General features: G+C 37.3%; 1 protein-coding gene across 11 annotated transcripts in view; it reads right to left on the bottom strand.

Annotated features, from left to right (window-relative positions):
• The window catches only part of HERC1 (HECT and RLD domain containing E3 ubiquitin protein ligase family member 1), a 112,064-nt gene that overhangs the window by 35,311 nt on the left and 52,775 nt on the right, over positions 1-23,978 (bottom strand). For 9 of the 11 annotated variants that reach the window (XM_041123485.1, XM_041123484.1, XM_041123492.1 and 6 more), the window contains exons 24-40: positions 23,596-23,716; positions 23,261-23,312; positions 14,676-14,947; positions 14,168-14,383; positions 13,962-14,082; positions 12,766-13,003; positions 11,561-11,754; positions 9,472-9,627; positions 9,132-9,238; positions 8,779-8,889; positions 8,521-8,697; positions 7,304-7,543; positions 7,016-7,099; positions 5,391-5,911; positions 2,474-3,249; positions 1,150-1,348; positions 10-170 (exon numbers count right to left, since the gene is read on the bottom strand). In XM_041123485.1, the coding sequence (XP_040979419.1) occupies positions 10-170; positions 1,150-1,348; positions 2,474-3,249; positions 5,391-5,911; positions 7,016-7,099; positions 7,304-7,543; positions 8,521-8,697; positions 8,779-8,889; positions 9,132-9,238; positions 9,472-9,627; positions 11,561-11,754; positions 12,766-13,003; positions 13,962-14,082; positions 14,168-14,383; positions 14,676-14,947; positions 23,261-23,312; positions 23,596-23,716 (3,746 nt within the window). The remainder of the gene's footprint in view (positions 1-9; positions 171-1,149; positions 1,349-2,473; positions 3,250-5,390; positions 5,912-7,015; positions 7,100-7,303; positions 7,544-8,520; positions 8,698-8,778; positions 8,890-9,131; positions 9,239-9,471; positions 9,628-11,560; positions 11,755-12,765; positions 13,004-13,961; positions 14,083-14,167; positions 14,384-14,675; positions 14,948-23,260; positions 23,313-23,595; positions 23,717-23,978) is intronic. The other 2 variants (XM_041123490.1, XM_041123487.1) reach the window with 2 other exon arrangements.

Raw genomic sequence — 23,978 nt, 5'->3', positions numbered from 1 at the left:
CAAATTTACCTGTACGATTGGCAGGCCTCGCAGACTGGGAATCAGGAGAAGTCAAACTTTGTCTCCTTCCAACTTCATCTGAAGGAGATGTTGGTAAAGAAGATATTGGAGGAGTCTGAGCACGTCGTGCTGGAAGTACAGTTGTAGTAGGATAACTAGAGAACATTTGCCTTTAAAAAAGAACAATATACATTAATATTAAAAAGAGCTATGCTGAAAAAGGACTGACACAAGAAATACATCAAATTAGAGTGCACTTGGCAAGTCATACTTTACAGCAATTGAGTTTTGAAAGGGTAAGGCACAAACATACGGGGGGGGGGGGGGGGGGGGGGGTGGGGGAGGTGTGGGTGGGGGGGGGGGAGGGGTGGGTGGGGTGGGGGGGTGCAGAAAAACCCTGTTGGAACAGCTTATTCCTACCACCTTTGCCTAGAAAGTTAAATTCTAAGTATGCACCTAAAAAAACCCATCATAGAGCAAGAGCTGTCCTAGGAGATAAAAGAGAAGTAAACACTCTTCCCATTCCTGGTAATAGCACATTGTTCTGGCTTTTGTCAAATTGTATCTGCAAAACCTTTAAGAAAAGAGGTCAGATACATCAACAGAATTAATAAACTTAGAACAGGACTCTATTCAATGTGAAGCAGATTTCCTTCTACATCACAAATAGCCTCTGTAGATTAACTAGCTTTATCTTACTTCCATTTCTGTATGTGAGGGTAGGATGAAATGAGGCCTTAGCTTGCAGGATGTTACCTACAAACTAAGATCTACTCTAGTCTGAGAATCAACAACTATTTGTTAAAAATACAGAATTTCAGAGATTTGTAATTTAAACTTTACCAAATAAATGTGAGAACTGAAGGACAACATAAGGAAGGTATTTTCTTCTGTCTTGAAGAATTCAGATGTTACATATATACACAGTGTATACTAAAAGCTTAACAACTTTTTATTTCTAGTAACCCCTGTCCTGCAAGGCAGAGAACAAATTAAACTCTGTCCTCTGCAGAGGCAGTTCTTGACAGTAAATACAATCACTGACATTTTCAAAAGCTTAGACAGCTAAAGACATATATTGTATAGAAACCACACAACTGGTTCCCTACACCCACAAAATCGTATATGCTGACAATAAAGTTATTTTACCTAAGAAGACTGAGAGGCATAACACCAGGTGATTCTGAAGCTGGAACTGTTTCAGTATCAGTTACCGGAGTAGTAGCAGTGGTAGTATCCTCCAGGGAGCTGCTCATGAAAGATGTCGTGCTAGAAGCAGAAGGGCTGGTTGTAACTGGTGTTTGGGCTTGCTGAGACTGATCCCCTTCTTCTACTTGTTGATCTACTTCTGCAACACAAAAAAGGACGTTACAGGAACATTAATATAATTGTGTAGAGCAAAATAGTAGCTGTGGCTAAACCTTCAAAACTAACTTTCATTATTTAAAATTCCCCCCAAAGAAAGGGGTGTGCAGAAATGCACACCACGCACATACTTCTGCCAATAACTCATGGACTTAGGTAAAGAAATCAGCCTATCGGCTCTTGCTGTTGTCATACTGATACAAGGTAAACAGGAAACAAGTCTCTCCAGATGATAACAGAAGTCATTTACTTGGTTAGATCTTATGATATTTAGATTTAGAGATTTAGATTTATGATTGTAACAGTCAGGATTATTCTCTTAGGCAAAAAGGAAAGAAGTCTCAGATATAGAAAGAGTTGATTAACTAAAAAGCTATTTTTAACTCAGCTGTGTAACTAACAGATTTTTGAAGGGGTTTTTTGGTTGGTTTAGAAGAAGTCCTTAAGACAGTAAAGAACCAGATAGTGCAGTAATTAGTTTTAATATTCTAAATACTTATTCTTTGTTTACACTGATTTAAATTGTTTCCCTGAAGATGCAGACTGTAATACACATATTTTTAAGAAGAAAAAGAATGATACACATTTTCTTTTCAGCTTCTTTAGTGTAGTGACAAATATCTCGGAAAACAAAACCCCAAAACCAAAACCCCACAACTGATTTAGAGATTTTCATAGAAACACAGGTTACTTACACCCTGAACATACACATGCTCAACATCGTCTGTTAACATGACCGCATACAATCACATTTAACAGTGAACTTTATGATTTACATCACATGCAAATCCTTCTGACAAGTATATACAGAACTGCTCATTTTTAAAAAGTATTAAAGACAAACTAGAAGCTCTTATATTTCTGTTTGACTGATATGGATTCACTTTTTATTAAAATAAGGAATCGGGGAAAAGACAAAAAAGTCAGTATTATTACCTACAAAACAGTAAAACATCTTTGTAAAATTTCTCTGTCCAATTAACATTCCTTCAAAGTATAACCACTAAAAAATTACAGGATTGTTATTTGTATTATAATTGTTACTATTAATTTTAATACAAATAAAAAAATAATTTAGCACTATACTTCCATAATTTTGAAAATGTACCTTGTTTAAGTCTGCCACCAAACTGATCCTCCAGCAGCCCGTGAACCACTAATTTGTAGATCATGGCTTGCGCTCGTTCCAAATCTGCCAGTCCTAGGGCTCTTTTAATTGGTGAACGCATGACTGCCCGTTTCACCATGTGTCGCATCAGGAACTGCAAGGCAGCACGCATTTCAACATCTTCATGAACAACTGGAGAACTAGCACAATCAGAGTTGTGACCATTTTCTGCCAGGACTTTTGGTATTAACAGTAGTTCAGCATATTTACTACAACTGAGAAGAACACTAAGTGACTTCATAGCACCAAGATAAAGATAAGATAGCTGTACTGCTCTGATTTCCGACTGCACTATATCATGATTTCTTGGAGTATGTTCATGATTCTTTTTTCTTCCTTCAGCAGGTTGATGTTGGGATTCCATACCTAGTGTTGATGGTTCTAAAGAAAAGGAAGCAATTTCATTTTCCGACTTAGAGCTTGTAGCGCTATGTCCTTTGTTATCATCAGCACTTTGTCCTAATCGTATATCTGATCCAACATCACCCTCCATTTTCTGGTCCATTTCCCCTTTATCTTCAGATTCATGTCTGTGTTTTTTCTCATGTCTCTTGGTGCTTTGCTTTCCCATATCTTCATGAATACCAGTCAGATAGGTAAGGTCCAGCAACACAGTAGCTGTCAGCCCACGAAATCTTGCAACATCAAAAGGCAGTGGTTCGCAGGGCTCCAGATTATACAATGGAGTATCACTAGGCGACCAAAAAGTTGGGAAGCTTTAATAAAGATCAGAATGACACAGGAAAAAGCAAGTGAGGGAGAGACAGGAGGAAAGTACAGGAAATAATGTAGGCAAAGTAAGATGTAAAATATATTTAATAAAATAAACAAACCAATTCTAAAAATTAAATGTAAACAGGGGAAAATGAGGTTATGATCAGAAAATGGGGAGATATGGTATCAGAGTAAAGGCAACAAAGCACGCACAGGTTTTCAACAACAAGCATTAAAACCCAGAAGCATCATAGAAGCTATCAATTCTGTGCTGATAGAGGTTTCTGCTGTATTATTTAGAAATATGTAACAGAGTTCTACTAAGAAAAAATACCTAAAGCCAAATTTTATCATCGTACCTGAGCTGAATTTGTGAATAGGTATAAAAGCTTAGAAAGAAAACACTCCTAAACTTTATTCACATTAAGGTAAACCTTTGATTGACCTCACATTCCTGTTCAACGATTCACCACAAGGAGCACATTACTGATAGCTTATGATAATTCTGTCTCTGGTTATGTCAGGAGAGATTACCTGGAGAGAACACTGACTTTTTAAAAACACAGGTCAGAAAACCCAACAGATATACATAGTATATGTCTGTCTATCTGTCCATCTATATTCAGTGATAATATTTTGTAATATTTAGGACTGTTACATTTGACTAATTTTCACTCTAAGCAGGACAAAAATTCATCAGCCTGTATTTCCATAAATCTTGTATTTTCCATACATCCAACAGATAAAGGACTTTTAAATCTTCGTTTTATTATCCCAAAATGTTTTCCTATTTTACAACGTAAACTTCTACCTAAAAATGAAAGCAAGCTTTAGCCTGGTTTTAGTTAAGAAGGTATATTCTGAACTTAATTCAATGCATTAACAAAAGCTTGCCTACGTTCAAGCACTGTACCACTTCACTCAAATAATATTTCAAATTATTTTAAGGGCACACTTACTTTAAGGCTACACTGTCACACGGGCATACGTGAAAGAATTTATATCTGGAACTAAATTTGACCATCAGTTGCACTTCACTATATTTAGTTGAAGTGACAACAGCCTTTGCATAAAGACAAAATAGGCATAATGTTGCAACAGAGCTAAGAGGTGAACTGACCTCGGTTGTTTCAGAATGCAACTGTAACTGGTGGCAAAAAAAATAATTACTGTTCAATTTCTCCAGAAGATTATGGTTCAACTATAGCCAGAAGGAGTTTAAGAAATTTAGTGAATCAAATCTTTTCCACAAAAAAATGCAGGCAATTCCTGCAAGAGCACCAGAGAGCCCAGAGAAGCCACTAGCTTCACTTCAGAGTTTCCTTCCAAGTGACTTCACTTCGAAGGCGCATCTGCAAGATAGGTGGAAAAAGGAGTATCTCCTTCCAGCCTCCTCCCCAATTCTCACCATCATCTGCAGAACAACTCTGGAGTATTATCATCTAATACAGGGGCATTCCTTTAGCTCTCTAAGGCAGGTCAGAGAATAAACACACACTACTTCAAGGCAGCATTAATTTGAATACCATCATTCAATCCACCATTAAGAAGAGAGAATCCTCCCACCTCCTGACCTTAACCACTCCTCAAGCCCCACAGAGCAATTTCCAGTCCCCTAAGAAGGGACTGACAATGCAGCAAAGATACCTGTTCTCAGCTCTGATAAACTGAACCAGGTCTCTCTTCAGAACGAGGTTGACCATTTACCACAAAAGCATGCACTAGCCCCCAGTAAAAATTTGTGTTCTTTACAGATGTAATCAAGAAGCTGTGGTAAATTAAGACAGCAACAATGTTTTAGTTAGCCAATACATGCCAAATCTAAACCAAGCAATGCTCATTTCATATCTAGGAAAACTGGCAAGCTGGTCACATCCCAACTCTAAAACCTAGAGGCCAAATATACGAAGTCTAACAATGCTTGTCAATTCAAAACTATCAAATTTATTTTTTTACAAAAGGCGTTTTATTACTAGATAGCATAAAAAATTAACTCATAATATTTGTTTTAAAATGCCAAATTTTGAAGTCTAAGCTTAAAATAATTCATCAGCACAACTCTAATATAAAATGTATGTTACTTCTGAAGATCGCCAAGCACAAAACACCGCTAGATTGTGTAAAGTGTAGGAAATGAGCATACCTGATAGTAATTTCTGCTTCATCCCATTGGACCTTGGCAGATGTACTGCCTTCCTTCACTACTCCAAGCAAGGTGGCATGACGTCCAGTTTGCTTGTGTACACATCGACCTCCAACTCTAAGACCAGCATCAACTCCACCAATTACTGCTAGAACAGGCCACACTTCCACACAGAGCATCTTCAACTGCAGTTCTGAAAGGTCAGCCAGACCATGCCTACTATGTTTGCTTTTCTCCTCCTCTTTATTTTCTTTCTCCTCTCTCACCTCATTCTCTTCTCGACTTTGAATTGAGCGACTTTTCTTCAGCTTTTGGCCTGCTTCTTTAAGACATGTTTTGATTTTATTCAGTCTTTCCATCATTTTTTTATTGATGCAGTGTGTCCAACGGTCTGTGCGATGAAGGATACGAATGAGTTGGATAGTGGCTTCTGCCAGCACTGCAGCAACAGGACTACAGATGGGGTCACCAGGTAGCAAATCTCTTGGTGTACCACGCATCTGCATATCACAGATTTTCACCTAAATGTTTAAAGAGAACAGTTTAAAAGTTATCTTCTCAACGTACCTGAAGAAGCTCCTTTTATAAATACAAGAGTCTTCTGCTGAATAGAAAAAATTACTAGCATTGTCTTTTTTTGCTTGGGATCCCTAGGAAATTCACCTTAACACTAATCAAAACCTGCATCCCTTCAAACTCAAGGACACTGAAATTATAACAGTTCATGGTTTCTCACATAAGACTATCTGAAATTCCTAATACTACATTCTCCCTGGTTTCTGGGGAATGCAATTTTGTGTGTATAACATTAAGTCTGTAAATCAATTCTAAATAATAAAATACATTTTAAATTGACAATAGATTGCACAATATAGGAATTTATGAAAAGTCTAGCTAGTGTGCAAGTAATGTAGTGCTATGTATGTCATAAACCAAAATGAATAACCAGTGACGTTCTCAGTACTTATTAGCTACCACCCCCACCCCCAAAAAACCCAACATCCATAACATTTGACACAGAGGAAAACAGAAGGGAAAGGACAAACTTATGACCTCTTGTTATGGGTTAACCCCGGTAAGGCAGCTAAGCCCTACACAGCCACTGAATCACTCCCCTCCATCAGGATGGGGAAGAGAATCAGAAGGGCAAAAGTGAGAAAACTCATGGGTTGAGATAAAGAAAGTTTCATAAATAAAAGAGAAAAAAAAAAAAGACAAAATAAAACAAAACGAAGAAAAACAAGGGATGTAAAATGCAATTGCTCACCACTAGCTGACCAATGCCCAGACAGTCCCTGAGCAACAGAAACACCTGGCAAACTTCTCTGCAGTTTTATTGCTGCGCATAACGTTATATCATATGTAATACCTCTTTGGTCACTTTAAGTGAGCTGACCGGCTGTGCTCCCTCCCACCCTCTTGCCTACGCCCAACCTACTTGCTGGGAGGGACAGAGTGAGAAACTGAGAAAGCTTTGATGCTGTGTAAACACTGCTCAACAATAGCTAAAGCACTGTGCATTATCAACACTGATTTGTTCACAAATCCAAAACACAGCATCATACAGGCATCGACTTTATCCCAGCCAAAACCAGTACACTTATTCAAATCAACATTTAAGTTACCTTCTCTCCTGGATTACTGCTATAGAACATAACACAAGGGTATAACTCCGCTGCATCCACATCTTCGAAAGCTAGTTTTGGCTCCTAGTTAAAAGACAAAACAAAAACCCTCAAACTTAGAACACCTTAACAAGCAAAAATAGGAAACATGGCAAGGTTGTATCTGTATTATAATGCTTTTAAGTACTGAAACCGTCACGTCTTAACTATCATGCTTAACTTCATATAAAATATCCATGCCAAATTACTATTGCAAAAAACAGCAAAAAACCAACTGATGTTAAATACCTCTCCATTTTTACCAAAGGAAATAGTTCTTGCTTCCATATCTAAGACGCATGTGATGAAATCTCCTTGGGTAAAGCTGGACAGAGTCAAAGTTTGTTCTCCATTGTGATAGAGGTTACCACTATAGGCTCTATACAGCCACATATCTGAGGTAGTGCGATGGTTAAAATCATGTACTGGCCAGCGAGAAACTCCTACGCATGTGCCTTCATTGCCTCGATTCTCCTTCACAATGTAGAACTAGCAGGCAAAACAAAACAAACAGGGCAAAAAAGTCAAGAATATACATTTTAATACAATAAAGTAATGAAAATTTACCTTACACATATTTATGTATACTTTAACTGTTTTAGTCAGAAGGTTTTAATATATAAAAAATAATAAGCTAATAAGCTAAAATCATGCTCTACCTCTAAAATGACATCTTGGTGTATAGGGTCAGTCATTAACAAGTCATTTAAACTTAACCTACTAGTAATTAAGAAAACTGTATGTAAATACACAAAGCAGTTGTGGTTTTTTTCCAGACTCAAAATGTACACACCCAGAAGTTAGGTTAAAAGTGCTAAAATTAATATTACAGAAATAAATAAGCTTTATTTCTCACATTTACAGTGAGTGATTTACACAGATTCCAGTTAAAAAAGAAGCGAAAGTGTTATGCTCAAAGATGGTACTAACAAGGACTACAACTGTTTATGTATCTATATTCCTAAAAAAAATCACTCCACATGTTGTATTAAAAGCTGGTCTTGTCAGTCAGACAGGCTGATGTGACTTTTTGCAAGAAAACAAAATAATTTTGTGAAGTGGTTTTCGAAAGAAAAAATTCAAAATCTACATATTTCAGTAGGTAGCTTCTGCAAGACAACGCGCACTTGTGCTGACTATGGATGTTAGGGACAAGTACGATCACCTCTACAAATAGGCAACACATATTCACAGTCTCCGATCCGTGTACTGAGATACCCAAATGGCAGTCCTCAAAAGCAGCCACAAAGTCTTCACTTTGGATTCAAAATCATAGAATCATGGAATGATCTAGGTTGGAAAAGACCCTTAAGGTCATCGAGTCCAACCATAAATGTAACACTGCCAAAATATCATTTACTCAAGAAAGCTGTCATAAGGGAAAAAACAAAGGTAGCTGTTGGTTATAGATCATAGTATATTTCCCAAACAAAGTAAGAGAAGAAATACGCTTTTATGCAACCTACCTTCCACTGGTAACACCCAGAAGTAACTCCAGTGGATGCTAAACCATATCCTTTACCTCCACTTCCATGCGTTAGAATCTGCCCATTCTCCACTATGCAGCACTGAGCTTTCTCAGGGTCAAAGGACACTTCCTGTATGGGAAGATTCTCATCTTCATCTTCAGACTCTCCTTGCTTCTGTCAGAAATAGGACAAAATACCTGTGGTAAATGTAACTCAGTTGCATTCCGTCAAGAGAGAAAGTAGAAACTTCATTACCTGTAGCTTCATTTCTTGCTCTTTCTCCTTTATTTGAATTGCATGTTTAGCCTGAGCTATTGGAGTCTCCCACATGCAGTCAGACAGAAGTGAAAATAATCGTTCAACAACCTGGTGCGTTAGAATATAATTCAGATAATTTTAAATCCAAGAGGAGGACAACAAATAGCATTATATTGTTTTTACTTTACTTTCTAGCTATAAATGTCAACATATTTAATGCTCTTAGATTAGCAAATATCTACACTGAGCCTCACTTGATTTGGATTCTGAACAAACCTATGAAACATTTAAAAGTTTAACGAGACTATCTGAAGAAACAGATGTAAAAGCTTATAATGAAATATAAAGACCTGAGCCATTTGATCATCTTCAACGCCAGATTCACAAGCAGGTAATACAGCTTCTAGTACGTGAAGTGCAAGAAGTCTAGTCCTCAAATTGCCAACCAAGGGAATTCCTAAAGATGCAACAATATGTTAATAATCTGAAAGTGACTTCTGCATCAGGCACGCGCCTATGATGCCAGCTGCATGCCACTAGCGCACAATTCTCCGAAGTGTAACTTGTGTACATCTACTGAAGTTAGTTTTAGTTGTTCGCTATGTAACATATGTTCTAACAGGACCTATTTTTAGGAACTGCACTACAGAGATGCAAGTAACGACTGAGCATATTTTGAAAAGATCATACCTGAGCAACACTTCTGAGAAGCAATGTTAAGAAGTACTTCCGTCCACTTTGGAGATGCCATTTTTGACTGAATTGCTTTTGAAGACACTACTCTACGTAGGAAAACAAGGAAGTCACCCAGGTGCAATTCCGCTGCATGTTGCTTTCGGAGGGCAGCTAAGAAGTTAAATTTAAAGTTTTCATTTACAACCTTATTATTACAATGTTACTAGCAGTCCTTGTTACTGGCAACAAACTGTTCTGTAAGTAAAAATACAATGATCAGCTATTACAAGATGGCTGGCCTATTATCCTTTGCTGACTGATAGCTGCGCGCCAAGCTGCTCTCTCGCTTCTGCTCCTCAGCAAGACAGGGAGAGAAAATAAGATGAAAAGGCTCACTGGTCAAGATAAGGGCAGTGACATCACTTACCAATTACCATCACGGGCAAAACAGACTCAACTTGGGGAAGATTAATTTGATTTATTGTCAGTGAAAAATAGAGTAAGACAAAATTGAAACACCTTCCCCCCCAACCACCCCTTCTTCCCAGGCTAGACTTCACTCCCAACTCTTCTACCTCCCCACCCCTGAGTGGAGCAGGGGGATCGAGAACCTGAGGGGGTTGCGGTCACTTCGTAACACTTCGTCTCTACTACTCCTGCTCCATAACAGGTCCCTCCCGTGGACTGCAGTTCTCCAAGAACTGCTCCACTGCGGATCCTCTTCCACGGGATACAGTCCTTCAGGAACAGACTGCTCCAGCATGGGTCCCCCACAAGCCACAGTTCCTGCCAGAATCGTGTTCCTGCATAGGCTCTCCACGGGCTGCAGCCTCCTTCAAGGCATATCCACCTGCTCTGGCAGGGGTCCTTCACGGGCTGCAGATGGACAACTGCTTCACCATGGTCTTCTTCACCGGCTGCAGGGGAATCCCTGCTCCAGAGCCTGGAGCACCTCCTCCTCGTCCCCCTCCTTCCTCACTGACCTTGGTGTCTGCAAGGTTGTCTCTCTCACATTATCCCCACTCCTCTCTCACACAGCTGCTGTACGGTGGTTTTTACCCTTTCTTAAATATGTTATCACAGAGGCACCACCAGTGTTGCTGACTGGCTCAGCGTTGGACAGCGGTGGGTCTGTTTTGGAGCTGGCTGAAACTGGTTCTATCTGACATGGGGCAAGCTCCTGACTTCTTCTCACAGAAGCCACCCCTGCAACCCCCTCCCACTACCAAAACCTTGCCACATAAATCCAATTCACACGACTTTTTATAAATATCCCTCTACTATAAAATGTAACCATTGGTTTCTAAGTAAGTTTTTTGTTTTATGGGGATTTTTGATGCAAAACACCATACTTCCTCACACCCCTGATTCGTATTCCAAGGCAGTTTCAACAAGAAAATGTTTGTGGAAAGACCTTATATCCTAATTTCTAATTAACTAATTATCTAAAGAATTCATCAGCTATTGCATTTTTTATGAGTGAAGACAGTTATAAGCACAACCAAAACCATATGTATACCTAAAACTACGCTACAATTAAAAATTTCTTCAAACACGCAATTTCCACAGAAATTCAAAATGCTCATTAAAGGACTGCAAATTACGTGAAGATATTAATAGTTCAGAAAATCTTTTGTTGCAGGTCTTTTAATATGACAGGATAGGGTCAACCTCTTCCCATCCACTCAGACTGCAAAACTGCATAATACAAAGCAAATGCAACAATTTCCTGAATTAAACTATATTTATTTGCAGTTTGAAATTTAGATAATTAAACTCCTATGACTGCATTTATGAAAAACACTACTACCAATAACTCATTTTTTGAGGGAAAAGAGTAGTCTTCTAATTCCAAACCAGCTGGAGCAATTCTTATTCTCAACCTGCTCCTACCTTTAAATTGCTTTACGTATCAAGTCTATATTAATCTGAACTGAGCACAGAATTATTTGATGACTTTGTTTAATCTAATTTACAGAGTTAAGGATGACCCAACAATAATCAAAATACAGTAGAGTGGGTGAGGGCCTCAGCATTCAGTGGTTTCTTTTATTATGTTTCCTGGTATTTCAAACTTGTAACAGAAATTATGCAAGATAATTACCTCTGAAGTCTCTCTTCTCATTATCCCCATTTGAATCTGCCTTTTTTGATTCTACTTCATCTTCCTCACCTTCCCCTTCTCCAAAGGAAGCCATAAGCATTACACCAGCTTGTGATAACAAGTTCTTCAGCTGACTGCATAATAAATCCAGCAAAGACTGGACCACCTTTGGGCTCAGTTTGTCAGCATAGGTTCTATACACACACACAAAAAAAGTAAAAATAAGAGAGCTCATCCAAGGAACAATAACATAAGACACAACTGCAAACTCAGCGCAAGTGACAACTGGGCCTAACACAGCACTAATTCTAATTCATTGTATTGCAGCGGTTACTTTTCCTCATCCTCCACTATATGCTCGGCAGATTATTCTTATTTAAACCCTATTTTTAAGACACTTTAAAACTGTCCAATCTTGGGAATCAAAGGATACATTTCCAGTAATTCCTAGGGGAAAAAGAACAACTTAGTCAATTAAACACAATCCCACTGGAACTTCCAATGATGAGGTGTTGGTTTTGTGGGTTTGGGTTTTGGGGTTTATTTGGTGTGGGGTTATTGGGGTTTTTTTACATAACAGATTTGGCAGGTAAATGCAATTTGTTGTATGAACACTGAAACGAACATGCATGTACTGAATATTAAATAATCCGCTTGTTCCAAATAGAAAATGCTTTCTCCACTGCTTTTTTCTTTACTGAGTTAAACTAAATATTTAAGTGTTGATAGGATTCTGGATGCTGTTCTCTGGTCTAGCAGAGGCCAGTATTCCTCAAAAGGTTACTTTATATTCTGAAAAGAAGCACAATGTACTGCTCTGAAAAACTCCTACCACATTATTGGTATCGCTTTTACACAAATGACTTTTACACAGCAACAGAAAGCCTCATCATATCAACTGAAGAGGTCTAAATACAAAGCCAAACTAGAAAAATGGGGAATACTAGAATACAGTACTTACAGACCATAAAGTTCTAACAATTCTGGTCCAAATTCCTCACTTACAATTTAAAAATATTTATCAGTCTTATGTGCATCTTTCTTATGAATAATGTGACTACTCTTCCCCCCCCCTTCACTTACACGCTTCTGAACAACATTTATTGTCCTAAAGAAAGCTCATACAAAAGAAGAGTTATTTTTAAAGGGTGTTGAAAAGCTTAACGATTAAGTTTTCTGAAAGCAAGGGAGCATTCGATACTTACCCTGTGGTGATAGCAAGGATCTGAAGTAGTCTTGTACTGGCTACTTTCAAAGCTGTGCTGAGCTGAGAAATACCAGTTTTGGGCAGCAACTGCAGTGGTTGTCCTAACATCGTGTCTGTGCCACACAACTGTGATAGCACATTTAGCAGACCAGTGGAAATGGCCAAGGAGACATCAACTGGCTGATAGTGTACACTTAGAGCAAAAACTGTTACCAACAGAAGACGCTGTTGTGCTTCTAAGATTAAAATAGAGTTGTTTTTAATTAATAAGCCGTTTAGAGTAAGAACAGTAAGACAGAAGAACAGCATATTATCTTTTAAATAAAATTTAATTAATTAAATGATCAAGTAAAGACTTAGCCGCCTTTGTCAGACACTTTGAGGTAGTACTATTGTAGCCCCCTTTAACTCAATGCAACCTCTATATCAAGGTTGTCCAAGGAAGAACATCACGTAGATCTAGTTTGTGATGTAGATGTTCTGAGGCTAACTCTCAAACCAGAAACTTCTTTCTAGGGTAAGGATAACTGGGTGAAATACTTAATTTTCCATTTGTACTTCAAGTTTATTCTCAAGAAGTTTCTTTCAGTTCCATTTTAATTGTAAGTGAAACAACAAAACAATTCAGGTAAGAATGCCCATTAGACTCTACCTACAAACTAAATTGTAGAACTCTCTTCTGTACTGAAGCTCTCAGTCAGCACACATACAAAGGCACAAAGAGGTGCAAGAGTTCCAGCTATCCCTTAAGGACAGAACCACACAGCAACATCTGGGTATAGAAGGACAGAAGGAAGGGCTTTCGAAACAGGCAAGATGCCCTGGTCTTTGGTTTTGAGTTTAAAGAAAGTTCACTTGAATGAAGGAAAGAGGATTGGAGATTTTTCATCTCTTCAGAAAACTGGTTATCCCTGAAAAACCTGAAGATCACTTTGAAGTGCTGAAGACATGGGAGGATTGTGGTATGTGGAATAGAAAGGCTGACAATACTTAAAAGTCTTAAAATAAAAAGGCCTAACACTTGAAGAAAATTAAGACAGAAAAAGGTTAAAAAGCTTCTCTCTCTTGCAAAAAGAAGTCAGACAGACACTTCAGTGAATTCTGGTCACTAATATCAAAGTCTGCTTTGTTAAACGTATAAGCTGTTGTACTGTATATTAGAGAACATATTTTACAAATCTGGTTTTCACTTACCTATGTGATGCTTATTAGCTTGCAGAGCTCTTTCTAACGTAGCAGATAATTGCTGGTAAATTTTGTGCACAGCCACCTGGATTTCAATTTGAATACTTCTCTTGGCTGCTCTGATACCATCCTGGGTCAAACAAATAAGTATTATAAGGACTGATACATTTTTATCGCCCAGTTATTGAAACAGCAGAAACTATTGAAGTAGATACCTGGTAGTGATGCAATCTTACACTCTCCCCTTTGGTGCCTGCGTGTCCTACAGTGCCCAAGCCAAAGCAGCCAGCAAGAAATTGTAGTCTAACAGAAGTAAGCAATGAAGAAGACTGAAATCCTGGTACTTGACGACTTCCCATTAATGGCACACTGCCTTTTTCCTCCATCCCTGAGAGAAGCACTAAAATCTGATGAAGCGCTTCCAGACGAAGCTAAAAATAAAGGCAGGCAAAAGACAGTATTAAGTAAGTAGCAAGTATCCTTAGAAATTAGAATTAGATCATCTTCAACTGCAAGCAAGAATGAATGAGGTAGCTGTTTTCTCATCGACACTTCTTTTTTTTTTAAAAAAGGGAATTCTTTCAGTTTTATTTTAGAGCTTAACAGAAGAGAGATTAAAAATGTCCTTAATAGACAGAATTGGACAAGGTTTTAAAAAAAAAAAAATCCATAAAATGAGCATAATGTATGAAGACTAAGAAAAGGTGTTAAACTGAGACTTACCTCAGCCCTCAACTGCTGCTGCTCCATTGCAATTATTGACGCTTGTGGACTGGTGGACATACTTTCCTCTGGTTCCTTAAATCCTGGCGAGTTTCCCACATCTCCACTTACAAAACTAACAACATTTTCAATCAAAGTATGAACTCCAAGGGATCTTGAGAGATCAAAATCAGACTCAACAAATGAGTAGGAGGAAGTATATAACCAATCTCTGCTGTGTTTTAGTCGAGCCCATGAGTCACTTAAAGGTTCCACTTGACTGTGTATGGCTCCTAAAGATATACATAATGAAGTCTGATAAATTCCAATTCACCAGGTAACACATTTTGACAGTAGGTAAAGACTGAACTGCTGCTATTCATACAGGTGGAAAATGGATATTCATGTTAATTATACCATGCATTAAGCAACTTAGAGCAAAACACTTGATTTAACTTTACAGCAATTTCCTTAAAGAAAAGGCTGTATTTCTTTTAATTATGTCAAGCAGTACTGCAACACACTGCCAAGTGAGAAAACAAAAAGATAGAAGCCACTCAAACTGCTCAGCTTAAAGCTAGAACACTGAATAAAAATGCTTTGCAGCTAAATGACAAAATAGTAAAGAAAAGATCTGCTACAACAGAAATTGTGCACTTCGGATATTTATTTTAAGACCTAAGCATAAAACAAGAGTGTTTTTAGGTTTTAATCAAGCCACTATATATTTCATAGTTTTGAAAAAGCACAATGTTATTTTGGATTAAATATTTACAGAATTCATGACTGCAGAAGGGAACAGAAAATTTTTATTTTAGACTATCAGAGAACATTCACTTTGTTATGAATCAAGATAAATAGATACGTGTATATTAAATACTATCTACAGCATGTATTAGATCTATATCTTTGTCATCTGGCAATTTCACAAGTCTATTTTCAAGTATTTCCTATTACATCAGCATGTCATTACACTACCTGAAACTTTACCGTCACTAATAAGCGTACTTCTTCAAATGAGCATCAGTCATCAATCTGCAGCACTGGAACTTATTTATCACCATATATTTGATCTCATTTCCAAAAGAGTTTTGCTAGAACTCCATCCCTGGCACAAGTGAGTGCAATGTCACTAAAGTTATACCTTCATCAGTAGTTAACTGATTTGCGTCAGTTAAATACACATATCAACACAGAAGTTGGTATTTTATTATTTTTGTAAATGCTGTTAGCCGATTTGGAGCTATGCAAGGTATTACAAGAGGGTATTGCACAAAAGAACTTTCCATCTCTATAGATAGTTAATGTCTGGAGACCTATGTGGAAACCTAACGTATGTTTAAATTCACTTTGAAATTTTAGTTTGAATTATCTTAAATAATCTACATAGAATTTTTAAATATTTATCTCTCTTGTGCACAATGAGCTACAGATATCATTTAGAGAATCACAACTCATTCACAGTACTCATACAAATCTACATTAACAATTCAGTTTTCAAAATCTGTCTCCAGAGTATCAGCCTCAGACATCATTAAACATAGCCATTTTCAGGAAAAAGTCGCAAAAATTCATAGAAATTAATCTGTCGAAAGCTTTCTTTCATCAGTGAGGCTGAGTTCCAATGGTAACAGCTACATACTAGTTTCAGGACCTCCTTTAAACACTGCCTACCTGCAGCAGCTCTGTAAGCAGCTGCTCATCGGAACAAGGAAAGACAGACACATCAGTTTTTGAACTTAGGACAACTCTCCTAGCAACCATTCTACACCATTCTTTACCTGAGGTAAAGGCAAAAAGCTATTATTCTGTCAACTAATCTGCACCTGCAGGTCACAATTTACACATTCATGCAACTCAAATTTAAAATACTGTGAAATTTTGCTTTTCCTTTGTAAATTAGGTAGTTTGTCTCTACTTAGTTGTCAAAAAATTTAATTGTCAGGGCTATAAATTATGAAAACCTGTTCACATCCCATTTCCTTTTCTGTAAATAGTGTTCATGTGTGTTTGCATGGTATTCCTTACACTTGCTACTAAACATATTGCAATGGCTTCTGTCCTAGTTTCAGCTGGAATAGAGTTAACTGTCTTCCTAGGAGCTGGTACGGTGCTATGTTTTGAGTTTAGTATGAGAAGAATGTTGATAACACTGATGTTTCCAGTTGTTGCTAAGTAATGTTTAGTCTCAAGTCAAGGATTTTTCAGCTTCTCATGCCCAGCCAGTGAGAAAGCTGGAGGGGCACAAGAAGTTGGCACAGGACACAGCCAGGGCAGCTGACCCAATACCCAGGGTATTCCATACCATGGGACGTCCCATCTCGTATAGGAACTGGGAAGTGGGGGGCGGGGAATTGCCGCTCGGGGACTAGCTGGGTGCCGGTCGGCGGGTGGTGAGCAATTGCACTGCGTATCATTTGTACATTCCAATCCTTTCATTATTGCTGTTGTCATTTTATTAGTGTCATCATTATCATTATTCGTTTCTTCTTTTCTGTTCTATTAAACTGTTCTTATCTCAACCCGTGGGTTTTGCTTCTTTTTCCCGATTTTCTCCCCCATCCCACTGGGTGGGGGGGAGTGAGTGAGCGGCTGCGTGGTGCTTAGCTGCTGGCTGGGGTTAAACCACGACAGCTTCAGAAAGAACCATCACAGTACTTAGGTCATATTAGGCATTTGACAAAAATACACACACACAAATTTATTTTGGGTAATGCAAAGATTAAGTTTAAACACTACTTTTCAAAGTGCAATCTGATTTACCAATTTCAGCTGGTTTATGTAACACAGTGATATTACCTGGTTTACAGAGAACTACCTATTTTTTCATGTTTACTATGAAAGAATTTAAAGAAATTATGTTACTCAATTTTACAATTTATACCTGGCAACAATATTTAAAACAAAAGTAAAGACAGATACCACCTTATCCTTAATTTTAATATGAATTCTTATAATACTTGTTTTAAAGCTCTCTATTAAAAACTAAATTATATGCTGAAGTGGCAGGTGAGAAACAAGATAAATAGGACACAGTAGAATAAAAAGGTGCTAAAATAGTTTCATGTAGGAAGGAGTTTCCTAGCATATGCACGGTGAACAGAGCCCAACGGAGAGGATAAACGAAGCCTCAGATTACCTACCGGAAGCATAGCTATTTTATTACCAAGCCCACAAAATGTTGCCTACATAGCAACAACTATTTCAAAAGCCTCCTTAAGCCCTACAGTCTTTGAACAGCAGGAGAGCTTAAAGCACTCCAGAGCGACATTAGCTTCCTATCCTCTACCTGTCCTATGCTACGCCACTATGAAGCACAGCACAGAATCAAAGGATTTTTAAAGAAACAAAAAGCAAGTCCAATGTCTTAAATCATAAGCTAAAGGATACCTTCCAAGGATTAACAGAACATCACGAGAAAATTTAGTTTTGATAGTCAACAAATCTTACAAGAAAAAAACCCCACCATATATTAATAAAAACCTAAACTATTTCATATTTGAAAAAAGATGAGGTCTTAGCTAATCATTTTAGTATTAAATGCAAGAATGTTTAAATGTAAGAACAATTTAGAATTGTTTCAAATTAGGAGAAAATTCCAACAATTATGAGATACAGATTAAGTGCAAAACAAGACAAGTTATAACTAAAAGTATAGTTTAAAAACAAAGATATCAGAAGTCAAAGTAGTATACTTCAGAATTAAAAACATTTAAGGATTAGGGCACACAAATCTAAAACAAAATAAATTTTTTTTCATTGAAGATGTTAAATATCAGCAGAAGAATCAAAAGTATGATTGTATATTAGAGCTTAGCTTGATTCTGTGTAATATCAATTACACAGAATTGATTGCAGCTTAGCACTTCCATAAGCCTCTACAATCACATGAATAGAATTGCACATAAGAATAAACTTTAAGCTTACAGTAAAAAAAAAAAAAAAAAAAAGTTTATTTGTCCTTATAAGCCAGCTTGTAATAATGAGTTTTCTAAATGAATGTGGCACAGCTGCAATACACACTTCATAAAACATAAAATATGTAGGGAAGCTATAGAGACAAAAAAATAAACATGCCATCAGTTACTTGCTTGAAGCTCTTCTTTTTTCTGGGGCTCAACTGGCCAAAAAGGAGTAAATACACTACACCACACAAGAATCAGAAGACAAAAGCAGACATTTGAAACAGAAGGTAACATAGTCATAAAATCTCTTCCTCATATTATTCTGACTTAGACTTAAATGATCAGTCTCTTCTCAATTAATACAACAATATATCAAGGAGCGAAGCCTGGGGAAAAAAGATATTTACTCTTGTTTTGAATTAGTACAGCCTAGGTAACAGACTTTCTAAATTCTCCACCTTTTTTTCAGGGAAAAAAAAATATATTCCCTTTAACACAGTTATATGAATACACCGAGACATGTTTACATCCCTTACTCAAACAAGATCTTTCAATTCCAAAATGCAGAACTTGTATTATTACAGGTACACAAAATTATTTCAATTTAATTTGGATTTTATTTAAGTTGCTGCTTTTTTCAGAGTTGCCCAGCTGTGTTAGTAAAGTACTACAGTACACACAAGCACACTGAAATTCACTGAATTAAAATTTATCGGAAGTAAGAAAACCCAAGACTGGAGGACTCTCATTTACCTGTCTGCAACTATGTTTATGATTGCACTGCTAAATACACATTCTTTACTGTTAAGTATCTAATGCAGTGTACAGTATCCTGCTGGTACTGTACAGGACAGGTACAACATTTTGACGCATAATCTCTGGCTCTGCAAAATTGAAAAAGATTAATCTAAGCAACAAAAAAAACCCCAAAGGCCTTAGATATTAGGGGAAAATAATAATGTGCTCATCACCCCTTATGGCAAAAGTCTTGAAAACAGACTTTTTCTGCAGGAATGGAAGGAAAAGTTTACTAACTCAGAAATAACTAAATAATAGCAAGGCACAAGATACTCAAAGGATCCTCAGGCTGAAGTAGGAATACCACAATCATATTTCTGAACAGATACAATAAATAGAGAAAGAATGCAATTAGATTGAAGACTGGACTGAGTGGCTAAGATGTTAATTGAGTAAAAAGAGAATGCTTTCTTTCCATACTCATCTGCAAGACCATAGGAACAACTTACAGTATCAGTAGTTTTTCTACTGCTAGTTTTCTACATTGCAACTTATGAATAGGAACAGCTTTCATAGCATAAAAATCAGACTATAACCAATAGTGAGATTTAATTATCAAGGAAACATGATCTGAATTTGAATAACAAGTTGCTGCACTCCATAAACAAAAGTTCTAAAATAAGCCAATCCACTCCAGAGGGAATTACTCTCTTGCCTGTTACAAAAGAACCACTTACCAACACCCTATACACACTACATTCTTTTAAGAACTTTGCAAGGATCAAATACTCTGCATAGACTATAGCTGAGGATAAATTAACCCTACAAAACCTCAGCTGGAAACATCATGTGTGGCCACGGTTCTGTAAGTAGTGTGGTTAAATTCTAGTCAACTTGTTTTAAGAAGAGATAGAAGGAACCTCATGTCCATATATTAAGGAACTTTTTTTAGTGAAAATTACCTTTTAAGTCTCCAAAATACCACAGCCTACAGGAAAAAAAGAATGGTGATAAAAGGAAAAAAACTTGCTTTCCGATTAGCTCTGCTTGTCAACTTCCTTCACACAGTTTACGAAGATGCACTTAAGAGAACAAGTATTTTCAAGAGACTGCTGCAAACTGCAGTAAGATATTATTCTAAAAACCAATGTTAAAAGGAAACATGATTGAATTTTTTGAATAATAAACTTCAACTGAAAGAAATGAGAAGTGGTTCTTGCAGTTCCTATGGTTCTTCTGTAAGACTCCACTTGTTCTTTCCCACCTAACACTGTCAACTCTACATTCAATCCAACAAAAATTTGAAAAGTTCAGCTGTAAGTCCCTTAAAGCAACAATGGTTACTGCTGTTTTGTAGATATAGAGACAAGAAAAAACAGGAGGCTTTACGTTAATTGCAATTTGAGAAGTGTTTCCCACGTAAACTTCTGCTGCAACGCGGAACTATCCTCTGCACTCAAAACAGAGATCTTCTCTAGCATCTATATGGCATACGTTTCCTTCCTCTCCTTCTCCTCATTTAGAGGAACATAAAACCTTCCATATCTTCCACTAAAAAGCAGATCATATGTGGAAGTCCTAGGAGCACAAGGTACAAACATGAATATAGAAAGAACATCTCAAAAAAAACCCCTAACAAATAAAAATATGCTGTTTGTTTCTCAAAAAAATGTCTAATGGTTGCTTCAGCGGAATCTGACTTTGGTGGCACTTAAAAATCCAGCTGCAGAACATCATGAGGAACAACGCTGTAGTCTTCCGTAGGTCCTCTCTTCTACAGCGGTTTACTTGCCAAAACCAGGAAACTAGGCTTTTTTCTAATCCTTCAATTCTTAACAAATCTAGCAAATTCAAATGCAGATAGCTCATTCTGATTGAACTCCTTAATCTCTTTTGCCAGCAACTCGGGACAGAGCACAGCATAATGTGAATATGCTTTAAGAATTCAGATTTCTCCTGTTCTTCAAGATGAGGTAACAGTGAATATAAATGTCCCCTCTATTAGTCACAGCATATCACAAGAATAAAGATGAAACTGAAGGAGTTTTACCAGTCAAAACATCCTTGATAGACACTGCAGTATCTCTAGCACTTCAGTGTGCTGGCTATGTTACAAGGGGTGGACAATCCGAAATGGCTGCAAGTTACATCTTCACCAAACACTGGGGCATGCTTCAGTTCTAGAAGATAACTAGGATTCACAAAACCAGACATTTCATAAGAAATGACTGACCTTAAACAGCACTGAGCTGAATATAGCTCATCTACTTGATCACACAGATCTTTGTAGATCTTTTCCTGACCGTGATATAAGTATCAGGAATGTTTCCCTGTAAATGCACCCTGCATTCACTGGATTAGTCTGGTACTGAGTATCAACCAAAACTGTCATATATATCATCCGGCACAAGGAGAAAAGTTTTCATTATTGTATGTTGACTAACTCCCAGTTGCCAAAACCAGACAAAAAAAAAAAAAAAAAAATCTTTAAGTACCATGGGACAGCAAATAAGTCCTCCAGTACCAGAAAACTGGTATTGGTACATGTTGTCACAGTGTTCAGTCTGCAAATGAGCTACTTGAGCTTCTTCAGGTTCTGGATAGATCAACTGCATTTACCCCTGTTTCTCCTCAGTGTTACACACCTGGTGCAGAACCTTCTTCTGTAACAAAAAGCTTCTATAGACTGGTTGGTTGATAAAGTCTGTTCTTGCGTTATTCCTCATTTCCTGGAGCCCGTGGCCAGAACAACCTCATCAGTCTAACCAACAGTTCAGGAACCGTAAGTCCATAAGATATATTGTATCTCAGATCTAACCCAAGATGATTTCCTGGATTACTTTTAGGATATAGAGAAAAGCAAGTGCAGAGTTCTGGGTCAGATTAATGGCAAAGCTAAAAATGGTGACTTCAAAGAATATACTGCAGATCAGAGTGCTGACAGAGGCTATCAGATCTTCTGACACTGAGAATGCCAGCAAACATCCTGCTGTCACTGTTGAACAGTTCTAGTAAACTTCTTTACTTGCTCAACTCGTTCAAGTGATTATCCGTGTACAGTGAAATCCTTTCCACATTATTTAAAAATTGAAGTGTAATGGGTGCTGCCATCGAATGCTTTACAATTCCAAAAGACTTCAAAAAGGATGCAACCTCTCAGTACTCTGCTTAATGATGAAGGCTATTAAACTAGAACTCTTACGCTACCTTACAGTATTAAGGCTTCTGTAATTAAGGCATATCATAACTCAGCCTAATTCCTGTTACCCTCTTCCCAAGATTTTTACAGACACAATGGACATAAGTCGTGATTCTAGCAGCGACTCTGCATCATCCAGAGTGAAGTGGGACTTTTTGGTCTCTGTGTAAACAAACATCCTTTGCTCCCTCCACTACCTCCTGTGAAGAAGCTGATTGAGATTCCCCAGAATGAAGCAGCAACAAAAAGCAGTAAAAAAGCTAAAAACTGGATTTATATTGGAGCAATGGCAGAAGTGGTTGCTTGGTTCTGTAGGTGTGCTGGTGTTGAGGATGCAAAAATTGAAGCTGTATTTTCTGGATACAAATTCTCCAAGTTCAAGCACATTTTAAGGTAAAAGTTCATTGTTAGCACAAGAACAGAGCATTCCACTTGAACTTCTCTGCCAATTTTTTCTTCCTGAAGTCACGTGAGTGAAAACAGAGTGAAAGTTCCTAATTCACTTGACCTCAAAGAAATCCTCACTTGCTTCAAAAGGGCATTGCAATTCTAGAACCTAGGAAATACTATAACCAAGCCACAAAGCAACAGAACCTAGCACAACAAACAGTAGGTAATAATTATTTTAAATGTTATTTTTAAATACTCAGTTTTAACATCCTGATTGCCATTATGTAATGTATTTAACTGCAAACACATTTTAACTTAAGAAATACTAATACATTTATCAGGTCAATATTCACTAGGTAAACAATTAAACTTACCCCTCTTTCTGTGTGATGATGCCAAATCCAAATCAACATTTCGTCTTCCACTCTACATTAAAAGATTAATAAAAGTCTCATTTCTTTAGGTGAACTTATGTGGTGCATAATATTTGAGTATTTAAAATGCATCCTTCACCCATAAAAGTGAAAAAGTTAACAGAGCTATAATAATTTCAATTGTTTTTTTACCACTATTATTTTCTCTTAATAATGGTGGTTATTACAAGAGAAACTAAAGTACTGAAACACAGTACTAAACAAATGTTTAAGGTGTACTTCCCACCTAAATATTACATTGACAATCTCTAAATACATAATGCTAGTTTACTTACCAGTGAATAACCTTCCTCATCTGATTCTGGCTGAGATAAATCAGATTCACTTCTTGACTTCATCAGTCTGTAGTTTGAGTTTGCATGGATTGAGCGACTTTCTGCAGTAAGACTTTCACTCCTGCTTCAGGTGCACACACATTTGTGCGCGTGCGCGCACACACACACAAAGAAAGAAAATACTGGTATTAGGCAAAAGTAAGAGTTGGTAGTCAAATTTAGCAGGTACCACAGTTTTATTTGGGAGCAGACTACCACAGAACATCACAAGACCACACCAAAGAGGAAACAAGTGGTCTGATGGCTTCAATTATGCTTAAAAAGGGTATTAGTAAACCTTGTTACTTCTTAACACCCTTACTGGTCAACTGAACAAATGGCAA

This window comes from Aquila chrysaetos, chromosome 5 (genome assembly GCF_900496995.4).
Source record: "Aquila chrysaetos chrysaetos chromosome 5, bAquChr1.4, whole genome shotgun sequence".
Lineage (NCBI taxonomy): Eukaryota > Metazoa > Chordata > Aves > Accipitriformes > Accipitridae > Aquila > Aquila chrysaetos.
Note: the sequence above shows the minus strand (reverse complement) of the source record. Positions and strands in the feature narration are given on the sequence as shown.